This window comes from Schistocerca piceifrons, chromosome 7, assembly GCF_021461385.2.
Source record: "Schistocerca piceifrons isolate TAMUIC-IGC-003096 chromosome 7, iqSchPice1.1, whole genome shotgun sequence".
Lineage (NCBI taxonomy): Eukaryota > Metazoa > Arthropoda > Insecta > Orthoptera > Acrididae > Schistocerca > Schistocerca piceifrons.
Genome location: NC_060144.1, coordinates 511,063,979 through 511,080,972, shown reverse-complemented (window position 1 = coordinate 511,080,972; position 16,994 = coordinate 511,063,979). Strand labels below are relative to the sequence as shown.

General features: G+C 44.0%; 1 protein-coding gene across 1 annotated transcript in view; it reads right to left on the bottom strand.

The window, feature by feature from the left end:
* The window catches only part of LOC124709054 (myrosinase 1-like), a 108,306-nt gene that overhangs the window by 6,967 nt on the left and 84,345 nt on the right, over positions 1-16,994 (bottom strand). The window contains exons 9-10 of the mRNA XM_047240702.1: positions 6,195-6,332; positions 3,716-3,822 (exon numbers count right to left, since the gene is read on the bottom strand). Coding sequence (XP_047096658.1) covers positions 3,716-3,822; positions 6,195-6,332 — 245 coding nt within the window. The remainder of the gene's footprint in view (positions 1-3,715; positions 3,823-6,194; positions 6,333-16,994) is intronic.

The following is a 16,994-nucleotide window of genomic DNA, read 5'->3' as shown; positions in this document are numbered from 1 at the left end:
TTTATGGCATTTGTAGATTTAGAGAAAACTTTAGACACTACTGAGTTGAATACATTCTTTCAAATTCTTTAGGTATGAGGATAAAACGCAGGGAGCAAAATAACGTCTTCAACTTGTACAGAAAGCGGACAGTAGTTATAGGAATCGAAGGGCATCGAAGGGAAGCGGTAGTTGAGCAGTGTGTGAAAGAGAATTGTAACGTCTAACCGACGTTACTCAGTCTGTACGATGAGCAAGAAGTAAAGAAAATAAAGGAGATATTTGGAAAGAGAAGTGAAGTTGTGGGAGAAGAAACAAAAGGCCTGCTGAAACATTGTAATTCTGTCAAAGCCATCAAAAGGCTTATGAGAACAGCTGAAGGGGTGGATAGCGTCTTACAATGAATTAATATGTAGGGTCTTCAGAAATTAAGTTAGACACGTCACCACACGTTAAAGCTGTTGCGCAACAAAAGAGAGGCGTTGACAGAACAGAGTACATGTTCCCAGTTTCCTGCAGACTCAGATCTGCTGTGCTACGGATAACAGGTACGTCACAGTGTCGGATTGAAATGGCACAGCAGGCAACGTAGGGTTGGAGTAATCAGGACAACACTGTTCTCATGGTGAAAAGATTCATCACGAAAATGCTATGTCACATCCAGCCATAATGAACTGGTGCCGGCAATAAGACAGAGGGCACACAGACGTGGATGGTGCAGATCGGGAAGTCCAGAACTTGCACCATTTGATATTCATGTTTTCAGTTAGCTTAGAGAACATCTGGGAGAACAGCGGCTCCCTAATGGCTCCATGAACAAGGAGCGGTTTACTGTCGTCGAGAAACTAAACGATTGGTTGATCTGACCTTTTTTTACAGAGACTTCGTAACTATGCTGAAAAATAGTGTCTATTTGAAGTGTAGTGCAGCATTCAATAAAAGTTACCTGGCTTCCCAAAATAATGTGTAACTTACTTTTTGAAGTCCCCTCGTAAGATGAACATCAACAAAAGTAAACAACGGTAATGGAATGTAATTGTAATAAATCAGACTGTTGATGTGGGTATTATATTAGGAAATGAGACTCGAAAGGAGTGGGTGAGTTTTATTATTTGGGCTCCAAAGTAATTGAGGTGGAACACGTCTAGTTAGGTGCATGCACGACAGATATACAGACGCAAAAAGAGATCCCAAATGGTTGGAATATTGGCGTGACATATGCTGCACATAAAAAGGCGACAGCTTGGAATGTACAAACTGTAGGGGGATCACGTTACTGAACACCGTATATAAAATATTCTCCTGCCTGCTTTATACCCGTGTAAAGCCTTACGCAGAAAAAGCAATTGGGAGATACCAGGTAAGTTTTAGATCTGGAAAATCAACTATTGATCAAACATCCACTCTGAGGCAGATACTGAAAAAAAGGGAATACAATATAGAAACACATCATATATTTGTTGACCTTGGAGCAGCATATGACGCCATAAAAAGAAATAAGCTTATTGAAGCTGTGAATGAACAAGGCATGTCGCAATATCCGTACGTCTCATAATTTTGACCTTGGGAAAGTAGTGTGTGAAATACGGATACAGGGAAATTTAACATCAAGTTTCGAAACAATCTGTGGACTGAAGCAAGGATATGCACTCTCATATGTGCTTTTTATCATTCAACTAGAGAAGATAATAAGGACAGCTCAGGTCAACACAACATGCACAATATACAATAGAATGGTGCAGCTTCTGGCTTATGCAGAAGGTGTGGGTATTATTGCAAGATCCGAACTAGCTGCTGAATAAACATATAGGGCGCTGGTGGTAGCAGCAACAGTAATGGGAATGAAAGTAAATATTAATAGAAGCAAATAAATGCGAATAATGGACCAGAACTAAATCTAATATTAGAAATTGACCTGGTGCAAATAGAATCTGTTAGTGAAATTGTCTATCTGGGAGCGCTGGTAACATCATATAATGATATTACTGTGGAAATAAAGTGGCGTATCCACTATCTAATAAATGCTGTTGTGGGCTGGCCCCACTACTCAAGTACAGAAATCTGTTCAGAAGAACAAAGTATCAGTTGCATAAAAGTTTAATACGTCCAGTACTAACATATGGCTCAGAAACCTGGACACTGACACAACAGTGTGACTCGAACGAAAGGTGTTACGCAAAATCTATCAGGTCACTGACGAAGGTGGAGCATGGCGTAGACGATATAATTTTGAACTTTACATGTTATGTAAGGAGTTTGAAATCATAACGTTCAAGAAAATATACAGCCTGAAATGGGTCGGCCAGATTTTACGCATGGAATATGAAAACCCGGCAAAAATAGCACTGCTGCTGCTACCGTCAGTGCGACGAAGAAGCAGAAGGAGACAAAGACTTCGATAGTTGGATAATGTACAAGAAGGTTTTATAATTATTGGTGGCAGAGGATGGAGAGGAGTAGGAGGAGGAGGAGGAGGAGGAGGAGGAAAATAAGGGATGAGGGTCGAGCTAGAGAGTACAAAAAATGAAGACTGGCAATAGCAAGAAGAGCCTTTCTGAAAGACGAAATTGCAAACAACCAGTGTATGTTTAAATGTTAGGAAGTCTTTTCTGAAAGTATTTGTCTGGGGTGTATCACTGTACAGAAGTGTAACGTGGAAGATAAACAGTTCAGGTGATTAGAGAATAGAAGTTTTTTTAAAAAATTTGATACTACAGAAGAATGCTGAAGATTAGATGGGTAGACCGAATAACTAATGAGGATATACAGTAGCGAAATGGGAAAGAAGAAATTTTATGGTACAACTTGATTAAAAGAAGTGGTCGACTGGTAAGACATCCTGAGGCATCAAGGAATTCTCCGTTTGGTAATGAAGGGTAGTGAAATAGGTAAAAATTATAGAGGGAGATCAAGGCTGGAATGCAGTAAGCAAGTGCAAATGGATGCTGGCTGCAGGAGCTAAGTAGAAATTAAGAGACTTGCACAGAATGGAACAGCTTGGAGAGCTACATCAAATCAGTCTTAGAACTGACGACAACGAAAACATTAGATAGAGTAGAACAGAAATTGATGAAGGCTTCGAAGAACCGTTAGTAGACATGGGCAGATTGCTTACATCAAAATGTAGGCAAGGATAAACGAAAGAAAGAGATATGGAATGGAGAGTAGCACAAAAAAGAACAACCATCTAAAAGTTAAAAGGTGAAAGAATGATCCGAAATACGCAACAGGATTCAGCCAAGGAGGTCCTTAAGTGCAGGATATCACGGGAAAAGTAGCCTATGACAGAAGAAATAGACTTTTGGCTAGTTGTGGTCTAGCACTGAGTCGCATGCTTTGGATGTGCTCTTTTAAAATACAGAATGGTAGTTAACTAGTAGGTGGTCAGCGAGTGCAAGTGGGAATCAGACAGTGGAAGCATTTGAATATTGGGATACAAAAAATCAATGACGAAGATAAATTACAAGTTGAGGAGGTATTACGCAAGGCAGATAAGGAAGGTAAGGACAGGTTGGCGAGAGTGCTTTATGGAATACAAGCCTTGATAAATAAAGAACTGGAGGGATAAATTTAGCTGAAATTGTCAGGGGAGAGTATTCGTGGGATATACAGTTGAAGACTTTGGACGTAGCAATTGTGGAATTTTAAAGGGAGAAGGGCAGGAGAAATGCAGGTTAACTTCGGAACACGCACAGTGCAGATAGAAAAGGATAAACTTGTAAGTGCTGGTACTCACGTGTATCCACTCATCCACTCTAGAGTGTCGATGAGAGCCCAGACGCTGTAGCCGATCACCGGTACATCGTCCTCGTTGATGGCTCGCAGAACGGCCGAGAGGTAACCCTGAAAATAAATTGTCGTCTGAAGCTCGGGCTAAGACTCGATCAGTAATTTATTTTTCGTGTACGGATTACAAGATGCTCACTATCCATCTAACATTTAGCGGGAATTAGGTCTAGTTATCTGCAATCAGCTCACGTCCTTCTGAGCAGAGTCCTGTTTTCGTACACACCAGCAGCTGTTGAGCGTCCTGTGGTTCTCCACGGCAGTATTTATCATTTCCTCCTTTGTAGCGGCACACTGTTAATCAGTTCATGCTTTTTCACACAGGAAACGGCAGTAGGTAATCAGACGGTGATTCTTTGTTTAGCACTACCGTGTCATGGTTTTATGAGAATTATTAACTGATTTACACAGACGAGATAACCTTAAAAACTGCAAAACTCTGCTCAACCAATTTTATACTTTAAAAAATTTAAACAAATACAAACACAGTTTCAAAAATAAACTATCTTCGATTAACATAGCGCACCAACAAGAAATAATGAATAAGAGGGAAAATTTCTAAGTTGTTGGACGTACATATCCCCAAAAATTTAGTCTGGGTATACCATGTAGTAGACTTCCTGCTTTTTCCTATATCGTGATTAAGACCTAGGTGTTTTCAGGATTTATGAAAAGATACCTCTTTGCTACACTAGGAGATGAAATTGTTAAACGGATCGTTGAGCTAAAATGAGGGAAAGGGATGAACGACAACGAATACGTGTTATCAGCTTATTGGAGTAGGTACCTAGGAGTCGAAAGTTTTGAGACATCAGATTTGTACAGAAGTTAAAAGATGGATTTTTGGAGTATACCTGCAGTTGGATATAAAATTCGGGAGCGTGTGATGTTTGTTGTTGGATAAGACAGACAAGTGGGAAGGAAGCTATTAGTTGTATCCGACTGGAACAGCACATCAGTGAAGTCTGAACAGGAGAGCAGAACGCCATACACGGTCATTGGGTCTTTTAGTGTCTGGGGAAAGGAGGTGGGAAGATCGACACTTGTGGCGTTGCTGGTACAAGAGGTGGACTAGGTAGAAGGCATGACCACCATTAGGAAATTTAGGACAGAAGAAAGAGTGAAAGGAGGACTGCGGAAAGTATCGCTCAAGGTGTTTGTATATGCTTTTGGAGAGATAGGTAAGGTTGTAAAGCATAAAGTTACGATAATGTATTTGGCAGGTTGATTAAAAGAGGATCGTGGCCAAATGGGAATGTTTTTTACCTTTTCAAGGACGAGTCTGTCTCTAACAACTGGGAGGGTGTAGTCGGTTCGTTGACGCTTGATGGTGTGATACAAATGAAGGAATGTTTCATAAAACGTGTATGTTCTGATGAACCAGAGTACTGGTGATTATGGGTTTGTTGGTGCTTAGGGAGCGGATGTCGGAGTGAAGGACCTTGCACAAGTGTCAGCTGATTTGAGGTTAGGGAAGCTGGGTAAAGGGTACATTAAATTAAGTTTGATAAGCCTTTGAAGAGGAGGTGGACCTTCTTATGGGATTAACTAGTTGCTACAAAGAGACGGAAGATGAATTTGAACTGTAACGATATTTGTCGGAGTGTGCGAGGGCGTTGAAAGGATATATTATTTTGCAGGACTGTTGAGATAATTTGGTCTATGTTTTCGGCTATTGGAGAGGAGAACTGTGGTTTCTTAAGAGATGGCTTCGCTTTACGCGTGTGGGATTGCGTGGAGTTGAGTGGAGTTCGCTGCAGGTACTACAGGTGGTGGGAGAGTCCAGGTTGGGACATTCCTTATGCAGATGATGTGATCTGCAGTGAGAACAGATGGATGGATTTTTGTATTCACGGGTCGTTGTAATGCAGCCTGTGGTTGGAGTCTGGGCTTCAGACGGTTCCACTTCGTGACGTTGTAAGGAAAAGGCACGTTTTGGATAAGTTAGTCGCCAGGGCCAGAATGAATTTTTCACTTAGTAGCGTAGTGCGCGCTGATATGAAACTTCCTGGTTGAGCACTTGCCAGCGATAGACAATGATCCCGAATTCGAGTCTCAGTCCGGTACACAGTTTTAATCTACCAGGAAGTTTTATAGTCAACAGTGGTTGGTCATTCCATCAGCAATAAACCGAAAACTAAGCACAAACTTTATTTGTATTGGGCATTTGCACTATCTGCTGGTGTGAGGAAGAAGTTAGGAATAAAGAAAAAAAGAGAAAAAAAGAGAAAAAAATATCCATTAGTGTTTGCAGCTTGTATCGCGGTGAAAATGTAAAATGTAGCTCGAGTTCGTTCCCATAAAGGAAAATGGAAAAGAAAGCTTTAACGTAGATAACGAGGTTATTATGGACGGAGCCCAAGTTTGGACTTCACATCAATGAGGAAAGAAACTCGCTGCCTGTCGTCGAGCAGGGTGGTGAGACTCACCCTGTGGTAGTGGATGCGGCCCGTGTCGTTGAGAACGCCTGGAGGGTCAGCGAAGCCGTTCTCCGTGATGAAGATCTGGTAGCCGGGGTACTTCTCGTGCACCCAGTTGAGCAGCTTGCGCAGGCCCCACGGCACGTCCTGAAAACCGAGAGGGAGGCGTCAACATACGGTTCCGACATCACAACAAGTGGAGCCTGTTATGCCACTCTCTCCAAAGCGTTGCAACCCCAAACATTCTCAGACTGTAATGAAATTTGAACCACAGATTATCCGCACAACAAATACACATTTATAGGGTTAGAACTCTGCATGTGCTTCTCACTTTGAGGATATGGTAAGTCGTGAAACACACACATGCTCAAATCGGAGTCACTGAATGTCACTGCGTGGAATCTAAGAATGTCAAGACATGTTCATGGGGGAAAGGAAGATAGAGGTTGGAATGAAATAGAACAAATAACGGGCAACGCTGGGAATCAGTCCACTCTGAGATGAGACTGGCACAAGAGACGAAATCACAGTGTGCCACACAAACTAGTAAGAAAGCTGATGTACTCAACAACAAAAAAGTTAATGTGTGTTACATTAGGTTGAGGTTCAGTGTTTACAAAGTGATTGTGATGTTGTACGCGATGTAGCACGGCAGAAAATGGAGCCTGTGACCACGGGAGACATTGCTAGAGGTTAGAGAAAACTCGTAAAGACAACACATACATGTCGTATTATTTCACATAAATCCGCCTGATAATGAAGGCTTCAGCCTCTGAAAAGCGTAGTGGGAAAAAAAATTTTGACTGCAAACAGTAAAGCTGTTGTTTCAGTCGATTCAGTAACACTCACTCTAAAACCTAAACTATCATCTTCGTATTTAAAACCTGCATCTCCATCTACATACATATTCCGCAAGCCACCGTATACTGCCATGTCCCTAGTCATTTCTTTTTCTATTCTACTCGAAAATGGTGCGACCCCTTCCAAATTAACGACGGGATAGACCAGATGTGGCTCCAATTCAAAGAAATAGTATCGGGATCAGTTGAGAGATTTATACCAAATAAATTAACAAACGACGGAGCTGATCCTCCTTGATACCCAAACCGGGTCAGAACACTGTTGCAGAAGCAACGAAAAAAAAACAAACATGCGAAATTTAAAAGGACGCAAAATATCAAAAATTGGCGATCCTTTACAGAACCTTGAAATTTTAGCGCGGACTTCAATGCGAGATGCTCATAATAGTTCCCACAATGAAACTTTGTCTCGAAGCCTGGCAGAAAATCCAAAGAGATTCTGGTCGTATGTCAAATATGCTAGCGGCAAGACACAGTCAATGCCTTCTCTGCGCAATAGCAATGGAGATACTATCGAAGACAGTGCTGCCAAAGCAGGGTTACTAATCACAGCCTTCTGAAATTCCCTCACAAAAAAAGACGAAGTAAATATTTCAGAATTCGAATCACGAACAGCTGCCAACATGTAGAAGTAAATGTCCTTGGAGTAGTGAAGCAACGTAAATCACTGAACAATAGCAAATCTTCCGGTCCAGATTGTATACCTGTTAGGTTCCTTTCAGAGTATGCTGATACAATAACTCCATACTTAACAATCATACACCTGTTCGCTCGACAAAATAAACGTACTCAAAGACTGGAAAGTTGCGCAGGTCATACCTATATTCAAGAAAGGTAGTAGGAGTAATCCACTAAATTACAGGCCCATATCATTAACGTCGATATGCTGCAGGATTTTGGAACATACACTCCTGGAAATTGAAATAAGAACACCGTGAATTCATTGTCCCAGGAAGGGGAAACTTTATTGACATATTCCTGGGGTCAGATACATCACATGATCACACTGACAGAACCACAGGCACATAGACACAGGCAACAGAGCATACACAATGTCGGCACTAGTACAGTGTATATCCACCTTTCGCAGCAATGCAGGCTGCTATTCTCCCATGGAGACGATCGTAGAGATGCTGGATGTAGTCCTGTGGAACGGCTTGCCATGCCATTTCCACCTGGCGCCTCAGTTGGACCAGCGTTCGTGCTGGACGTGCAGACCGCGTGAGACAACGCTTCATCCAGTCCCAAACATGCTCAATGGGGGACAGATCCGGAGATCTTGCTGGTCAGGGTAGTTGACTTACACCTTCTAGAGCACGTTGGGTGGCACGGGATACATGCGGACGTGCATTGTCCTGTTGGAACAGCAAGTTCCCTTGCCGGTCTAGGAATGGTAGAACGATGGGTTTGATGACGGTTTGGATGTACCGTGCACTATTCAGTGTCCCCTCGACGATCACCAGTGGTGTACGGCCAGTGTAGGAGATCGCTCCCCACACCATGATGCCGGGTGTTGGCCCTGTGTGCCTCGGTCGTATGCAGTCCTGATTGTGGCGCTCACCTGCACGGCGCCAAACACGCATACGACCATCATTGGCACCAAGGCAGAAGCGACTCTCATCGCTGAAGACAACACGTCTCCATTCGTCCCTCCATTCAAGCCTGTCGCGACACCACTGGAGGCGGGCTGCACGATGTTGGGGCGTGAGCGGAAGACGGCCTAACGGTGTGCGGGACCGTAGCCCAGCTTCATGGCGACGGTTGCGAATGGTCCTCGCCGATACCCCAGGAGCAACAGTGTCCCTAATTTGCTGGGAAGTGGCGGTGCGGTCCCCTACGGCACTGCGTAGGATCCTACGGTCTTGGCGTGCATCCGTGCGTCGCTGCGGTCTGGTCCCAGGTCGACGGGCACGTGCACCTTCCGCCGACCACTGGCGACAACATCGATGTACTGTGGAGACCTCACGCCCCACGTGTTGAGCAATTCGGCGGTACGTCCACCCGGCCTCTCGCATGCCCACTATACGCCCTCGCTCAAAGTCCGTCAACTGCACATACGGTTCACGTCCACGCTGTCGCGGCATGCTACCAGTGTTAAAGACTGCGCTGGAGCTCCGTATGCCACGGGAAACTGGCTGACACTGACGGCGGCGGTGCACAAATGCTGCGCAGCTAGCGCCATTCGACGGCCAACGCCGCGGTTCCTGGTGTGTCCGCTGTGCCGTGCGTGTGATCATTGCTTGTACAGCCCTCTCGCAGTGTCCGGAGAAAGTATGGTGGGTCTGACACACCGGTGTCAATGTGTTCTTTTTTCCATTTCTAGGAGTGTATATTGTGTTCGAACATTATGAATTACCTCGAAGAAAACAGCCTACTGACACACAACCAGCACGGTTTTGGAAATCACCTTTCTTGTGAAACACAACTAGTTCTTTACTCATACGAAGTAATGAGTGCCATTGACAAGGGATTCCAAATTGATCCTGTATTTCTGGATTTACGGAAGGCTTTTGACACTGTGGGACAAGCGGCCCGTAGTGAAACTGCGTGCTTGTGGAACATCGTCCCAGTTGTGTGACTGTATTCGTGATTTCCTGTCAGAGAGGTCACAGTTCGTAGTAATTGACGAAAAATCATCGAGTAAAACAGAAGTGATTGCTGGCGTTCCCCGAGGTCATATTATAGGCCCTTTGCTGTTCCTTATCTATATAAACGATATGGGGGATAATATAAGCAGCTGTGTTAGTTTGTTTGCAGATGACACTGTCGTTTATCGACTAGTAATGTCATCAGAAGATCAAAACAAATTGCAAAACGATTCTACATTAACTTACATTTTTATGTGTTTAGAGCAAGCTGCCATTCATCACACGAAGTAGAAATTTTATCTGTCATCCTGTACCCTTCTACAGTCACTGAACGATGACAGCTTCCCACACATCACAGCAAACAGCCACAGACTGCTGCTCAGCCTGTCCGTCAGGTCATTTATGTATGTAGAGAGTAAGAGCGGTTCTATCTCGCACTCCTGGGGCACCTTTGGCGATATCGTTACCTCCGATGAGCACTCACCGTCGAGGACAATGTATTGGGATCTATTAATGAAGTTTCAGAGTCACTCAGATACTCGTATTTGGGAACCTATTGCAGTGGGACACCGTGTCGAACATTTTCCTACGTCCTCAATTATTTGCTTGACGTATTCCAATCTCTATCTTCCTCTACAGTTTTTGCCCTCTACAGCTCCCTCTAGTACCATGGAAGTCATTCCCTCATGTCTTGGCAGATGTCCTATCATCCTGTCTCTTCTCCTTATCAGTGTTTTCCACATATTCCTTTCCTCTCCGATTCTGCGTAGAACCTCCTCATTCCTTACCTTATCAGTCCACCTAATTTTCAACATTCGTCTATAGCACCACATCTCAAATGCTTCGATTCTCTTCTGTTCCGGTTTTCCCACAGTCCATGTTTCACTACCATACAATGCTGTACTCCAGACGTACATCCTCAGAAATTTCTTCCTCAAATTAAGGCCGGTGCTTGATATTAGTAGACTTCTCTTGGCCAGAAATGCCTTTTTTGCCATAGCGAGTCTGCTTTTGATGTCCTCCTTGCTCCGTCCGTCATTGGTTATTTTACTGCCTAGGTAGCAGAATTCCTTAACTTCATTGACTTCGTGACCATCAATCCTGATGTTAAGTTTCTCGCTCTTCTCATTTCTACTACTTCTCATTACCTTCGTCTTTCTCCGATTTACTCTCAAACCATACTGTGTACTCATCAGACTGTTCATTCCGTTCAGCAGATCATTTAATTCTTCTTCACTTTCACTCAGGATAGCAATGTCATCAGTGAATCGTATCATTGATATCCTTTCACCTTGTATTTTAATTCCACTCCTGAACCTTTCTTTTATTTTCATCATTGCTTCCTCGATGTACAGATTGAAGAGTAGGGGCGAAAGGCTACAGCCTTGTCTTACATCCTTCTAAATACGAGCACTTCGTTCTTGATCGTCCACTCTTATTATTCCCTCTTGGTTGTTGTACATATTGTATATGACCCGTCTCTCCCTATAGCTTACCCCTACTTTTTTCAGAATCTCGAACAGCTTACACCATTTTATATTGTCGAACGCTTTTTCCAGGTCGACAAATCCTATGAAAGTGTCTTGATTTTTCTTTAGCCTTGCTTCCATTATTAGCCATAACGTCAGAATTGCCTCTCTCGTCCCTTTACTTTTCCTAAAGCCAAACTGATCGTCACCTAGCGCATTCTCAATTTTCTTTTCCATTCTTCTGTATATTATTCTTGTAAGCAGCTTCGACGCATGAGCTGTTAAGCTGATTGTGCGATAATTCTCGCACTTGTCAGCTCTTGCCGTCTTCGGAATTGTGTGGACGATGCTTTTCCGAAAGTCAGATGGTATGTCGCCAGACTCATACATTCTACACACCAACGTGAATAGTCGTTTTGTTGCCACTTCCCCCATAGTTCGCAGAATAGCGCTCCAAAAAGGATAAGCTGAATTTCTCACGAACGAAGATTTCTGAATCCGTTATGATTTGTGAAGTCCGCCCTGATAGCTGAGTGATGCCGGCACGGTAGCTCAGCGTGTTCGGTCAGAGAGCTGGCTGGCCTCTGTAGAAAAAAATAAATAAATAAATAAAAAAAAACCTGAGTGGAAAGACCAACAAAACGAACTTCAAAGGATGTCATGTGACGTCCGCAACGACCAAACACAACGATCAACAACGAACAAAAATGAGAAAAAAAGTGGTCAGCGTGACGGATTGCCGTCCTACGCCCGGATTCGATTCCCGTTAGGGTCGGGGATTTTCTCCGCTCAGGGACTGGGTGTTATGTTGTCTTCATCATCACTTCATCCCAATCCGGCGCGCAGGTCGCGAATGTAATAAGACATGGACCTAGGCGGCCGGACCTGCCCCGTAAGGGGCCTCCGGGCCAATGACGCCAAACGCTCATTTCCATTTCCATGATTTGTGAACAGAAGCTTTTCTGTCTCAAGACTAGGTATTATATTCAGAATTCGTTCACAAATTATCCAGCGTACCGATGTCAAGGATATAGGTCTGTAATTTTGCAGGTCCTTTCTTTTATCCTCCTTACATGTAGCGCTTTTCCCCAGACGCTTGGGATTTTACTCTCCTGTGTTTTTAATTCACAACAGTTACGGTCTTTCTCAAAGACACGAGTCCGCATCTCGTGGTCTAGTGGCTAGCGCTGCTGCCTCTGGATCACGGGATCCCGGGTTCGATTTCCGGCCGGGATGGGGATTTTCTCTGTCCGGGGCTGGATGCTTGAGTTTTCTCCATCATCATCATCATCATCCCTGAGAGTGGATGGATTGGACTGTGTAGCTGAATGGACAGGGTGACGGATTGTCAATCCTCTAGGCCCGGGTTCAATTCCCGGCTGGGTCGGGCTTTTTCTCCGCCTAGGGACTGGGTGTTGCGCTGTCCTCATCATCATCCTATCATCCCCATCGACTGCAGGTGGCCGAAGTGACGTTAAATTGAAAGACCGGCACCCGGCGAACGGTCTGACCGACGGGGGGCCCTAGCTATATGATTAAATAAATAAAACTCCTGTAAGCAGCTAATGGTCTGGATTTAATTGCAGTTTCATTCTGCATGTATAGTCCGCAAACGGCAACGTGTGGCCTCGTTTACTTCTGGTTCTGTTCGCGAATGGTGTACTCACGCTTGAACAAGCATGCCGTTGTCTAAACCGCCCGTTTTTCGTTGGCCCTTGTTTAACGCTGTAAGGATACCGGACTGATGAATAACACTGTTCAATCGGTCGAACGAGTTTTTTATAAGGCGCATATTTTGTGTATGAATTACTTTTCCTTAGTATTCTCCGAACGAAAATCAGCCGGGTTTTCCTGCACCAAGCTCCAGTCGGTTAATACCAGCCGTTTTATGGTGGTGGCAGTTTCAAAAGACGTGTCATAAGCCCTGTAATCGAACAGTAGCGGATCTCTATCTATTTACACGTAATACGTTACATTTATTTGTAGTCAGGATCGAGCAACAGTCTGTGCACCAAATGTCGATCGTCTGCGTGTCTTCCCGCATTTCGTTACAATCTTCAGGCGTTGCAGTCTTGCTACAGACAACGCCTTCGTCCGCCAAAAGCTTCATGGAGAATCCAACGATAGATCAATAGTGCCGGCCGGGGTCGCCGTGCGATTCTAGGCGCTACAGTCTGGAACCGCGCGACCGCTGCGGTCGCATGTTCGAATCCTGCCTCGGGCATGGTTGTGTGTGATGTCCTTAGGTTAGTTAGGTTTAAGTAGTTCTAAATTCTAAGGGAGTGATGACCACAGATGTTAAGTCGCATAGTGCTCAGAGCCATTTGAACCATTTTTGATAGATCAATAGTAAGTATACTGAAAACAGAAAAGGCCCTAGCACACACCATCGGTTTACCCCCGAAATTACCTTAGACTAGTTCATTTGGAGCCTTAAAACAGAGTTCTATTTGCCAGTGAGTGCTGAATCCAGTTACGAATCTCGTCCGGTACTCGGTAAGTTCGCCTTTTGTTCACTGAACAGTAGTGCGGAACTGCTTCGAATGCCTTCCGAAAGTCAATTAACACATCGTCAACTTGGGCACCTTTGTCTGAGGCGCCCTGGTTCTCGTAGACGAACACAGCGAGCTGAATGTCACAAGTTGTCCGTTACAAAATCCGTGGTGATTTTTATGACGGATATTTTCGTTTTCTAAAAATGTCATGATGTGTGAGTTAAAACGTGTCACATAATTGTACAATATAGGGGGTTCTATTCAAACCTCCCACTTTTCAAAGTCACAGGGAAAAAGCTACAGTAAATATGATAATAAAATTGCACCGTGTGGTATAGCAGCTCAAAGAATGTATGTTTCCTCGTCAGACGTGTCAACCACACCGAAGGAAAAAAATAGCAACACCAAGGAGGAGTTGTGCGACATAAACGAAAGTTGGTAGACGTGTTTTTACTTCCGAAAGATGATGTCTAATCATATTTCGCTCTAGTCGCATAAGAGTAGCGCTAGTAGCGCCACTACGGAGATTCAAATCAAATTTGCTTTAAATACACGCAGTAACGGTCGCGAGCGTTAGTTACCTTTGAAATTGGGCGGGCTGAGTTGATGTTAGTCAAGAATGCTTTTAAGGCGACAAAGACGCCATCATCAACACATCACTTGGTTTGTGAGATCGTGTTGTAGGACTAAGAGAAGCTGAATTTTCCTTCTGCGATGCTGATGAGAGATTTGTTAGGAATGTGGCCACTGTACATTATTAATGGCCACTTTGTACTACCGAGAGGAAAGACCGACGTGTTCAGCGTATAGCTCTGTAGCATTGGACTGCATCATGAGCAGCAGTTGACACCAGACACAACGAACTGTTAGAAATCGGTTACTTCCAGGACAGCCCCGAGCTAGGCGCCCTGTAGCGTGTATTCCACTGAAGCCAAACCACCACCATTTGCGACATCAATGGTGTCAAGCGAGAGCTCATTGGAGGGCAGGGTGGCGGTCTGTTGCGTTTTCTGATGAAAGCTGGCTCTATCTAGCTGTCAGTGATGGCCGTCTGTTGGTTAGGAAGAGGCCAGTTAAGGGCCTGTAACCAACATGTCTGCGTGCTAGACACTGCGGACCTACACCTTAAGTTGTGGTCTAGGGTGTGATTTCGTATGACGGTAGGAGTGCCCTCAGGTTATCCCAAGCACCCTGGCTGAAACTTGTACGTCAAACTGATGATTCGACCTGTTGTGCTACCATTCATGAACGACATTGCAAGGAGTACTTTCCAACAGGCTAACGCTCGCCCACATACCGCTGTTGTAACCCAGCATGCTCTGTAGAGTGTCGACATGTTGCCTTGGCCTGCTCCATCGCCACATATGTCTCCAATCGATCATATATGGGACATCTTCGGACGGCAACCAGAGATATCCTGAAACAGCGTTAACTGTCTCTGTACTGACCGACCAAGTGCAACAGGGATGCATCTCCACCCCACAAACTGGCATCCGGCATCTGTACAGGACAATGGATGCACGTTTGCATGCTTGTGTTCAACATTCTGGCCGTTACAAAGGTTATTAATGTACCAGCATTACACATTTGCAATGGCTTACCTCGTGCACACATTTATCTGTGATCTTACAATGGTAATCACTTCAGTATCTGACCTAGACAAATGTATTCCCGAAATTTCATTATTCTACATTAATTATTTTTTGGCGTTGCGATTTTTTTTCTTCTGTTTATTATCGACAGAGCGCAGCATGAAAGCATTAAGTGAAAACGGCGACTCCACAACAGCTCATGCATGCAGTAGTGTGGTTTGCAGAAACAAAATCGCAAAGAAATTATCGTACGTTGTATTGATGTGATTCACCTAACGAGAAAATAATTAAGGAATGATGTCTTAAGTTTCTGGAAACTGCAAATGTTCTGAAACATTCTTGTGTTTCGGAACTGACAGTGGAAGAAACAACATATGACGTCGAACGACAAATTATGTCGACAACAGTTTGCTAGGGATATGCTGCAGCGTACTGATATGAATGCCAGCTTCCTGGATAGAAGATTATTCTTAGATGAATCAACTTTCCATATATCAGGAACGGTTATTCGGTATAATGTTCGGATTTGGGGCTCGCAACATCTGCACGCTATCATTTTCATGATAGCCGTAAACTGAAAGTCTAGTCAGGGCTAGTGCATGGCAAGATTGTTGGACCGTTCTTTGTAGAAAACACAGTAAATGGACTAGTGGTATCTGGGCATATTTGAGAAGTTTGCTTACCTTCAGACACAAGACTTGCAGTCCAGCATCGTCTTTCATCAAAATGGAGCTCCGTCGGATTGGTCAGCGGCTGTTCCCAGTTCCTGGATACGAAATTTCCCAATCTCTGTATCGGACGCGGAGGACCCAATGCCTGGCCAACACGTTCTCCGACGTTATCCCACTGGATTTCTTCTTGTTGGGATTCGTGGAGGGCCGCGTATGTGTGTCCAAAGCGGGCGATATTACTATGTTAAGACGTGTTATCACTGATCTGACTACATCAGTGACAGGAGCATGTCACGAAGAACATGGCAAGAGACTGAATACAGACTAGATATTATTCTTGCTGCAAATGGTTCACATGTAGAGGTGTACTGATGATTATAAAATAAATTCTTTGAGACATTCTAGCATATGGTGCGATTTCGTTATCATATCTACTGTAGTTTTTTCCTTGGGACTTTGAAATGTGGTTTAAAAGGGGCGCTCTGTAGATTGGCTTCAGCTTTATGAGCGTAAAACTATGTCTTTTTAACGTCGATGAGGTATTTGGGCTTTCACACTCCACTTCGACTGTTTTAACCTGAGGTAAAACTGACTCATGTTCTGCGTATCTGTACACTGTGTTTCTACATCTTTCTACAATACATATACATCTATAGTTCGCAAGTCATCCTACAGTATGTCGTGGAGGATACTCCGTGTACATTTGTCACATCCCCATTTGTTGTAGCAGTGGCGAATGATACGTGAGTACATTTACTGTTAATAAAGCTTTGTGTAAGCTCGAATCTCTCTAGTTTTACCTTCATGGTTCTTTGCGAGATATACCAAAGAGGAAGGAATATATTGTTCGACTCTTCTAGGAACATGTGGTCTCAGAATTTTAACAACAGACCACGCCGTGATGCAGAACGCCTCCTTCGTAGTGTGTACCGGTAACTCAAGAGATATATCAGCATCATACACACTTTCGTGCTTGCTGAACGAATTTGTGGCGAAAGGCACTGCTCTTCTTTGGATATTCTGTATTTCCTCAATCAATCCTGACTGCTGGGGCAGCACACTGACGAGCAATAGTCAAGTGCTGATCGATCGAGGGTCCTGCAAGAATTAACCACTTACTGCTGGAATACTGTT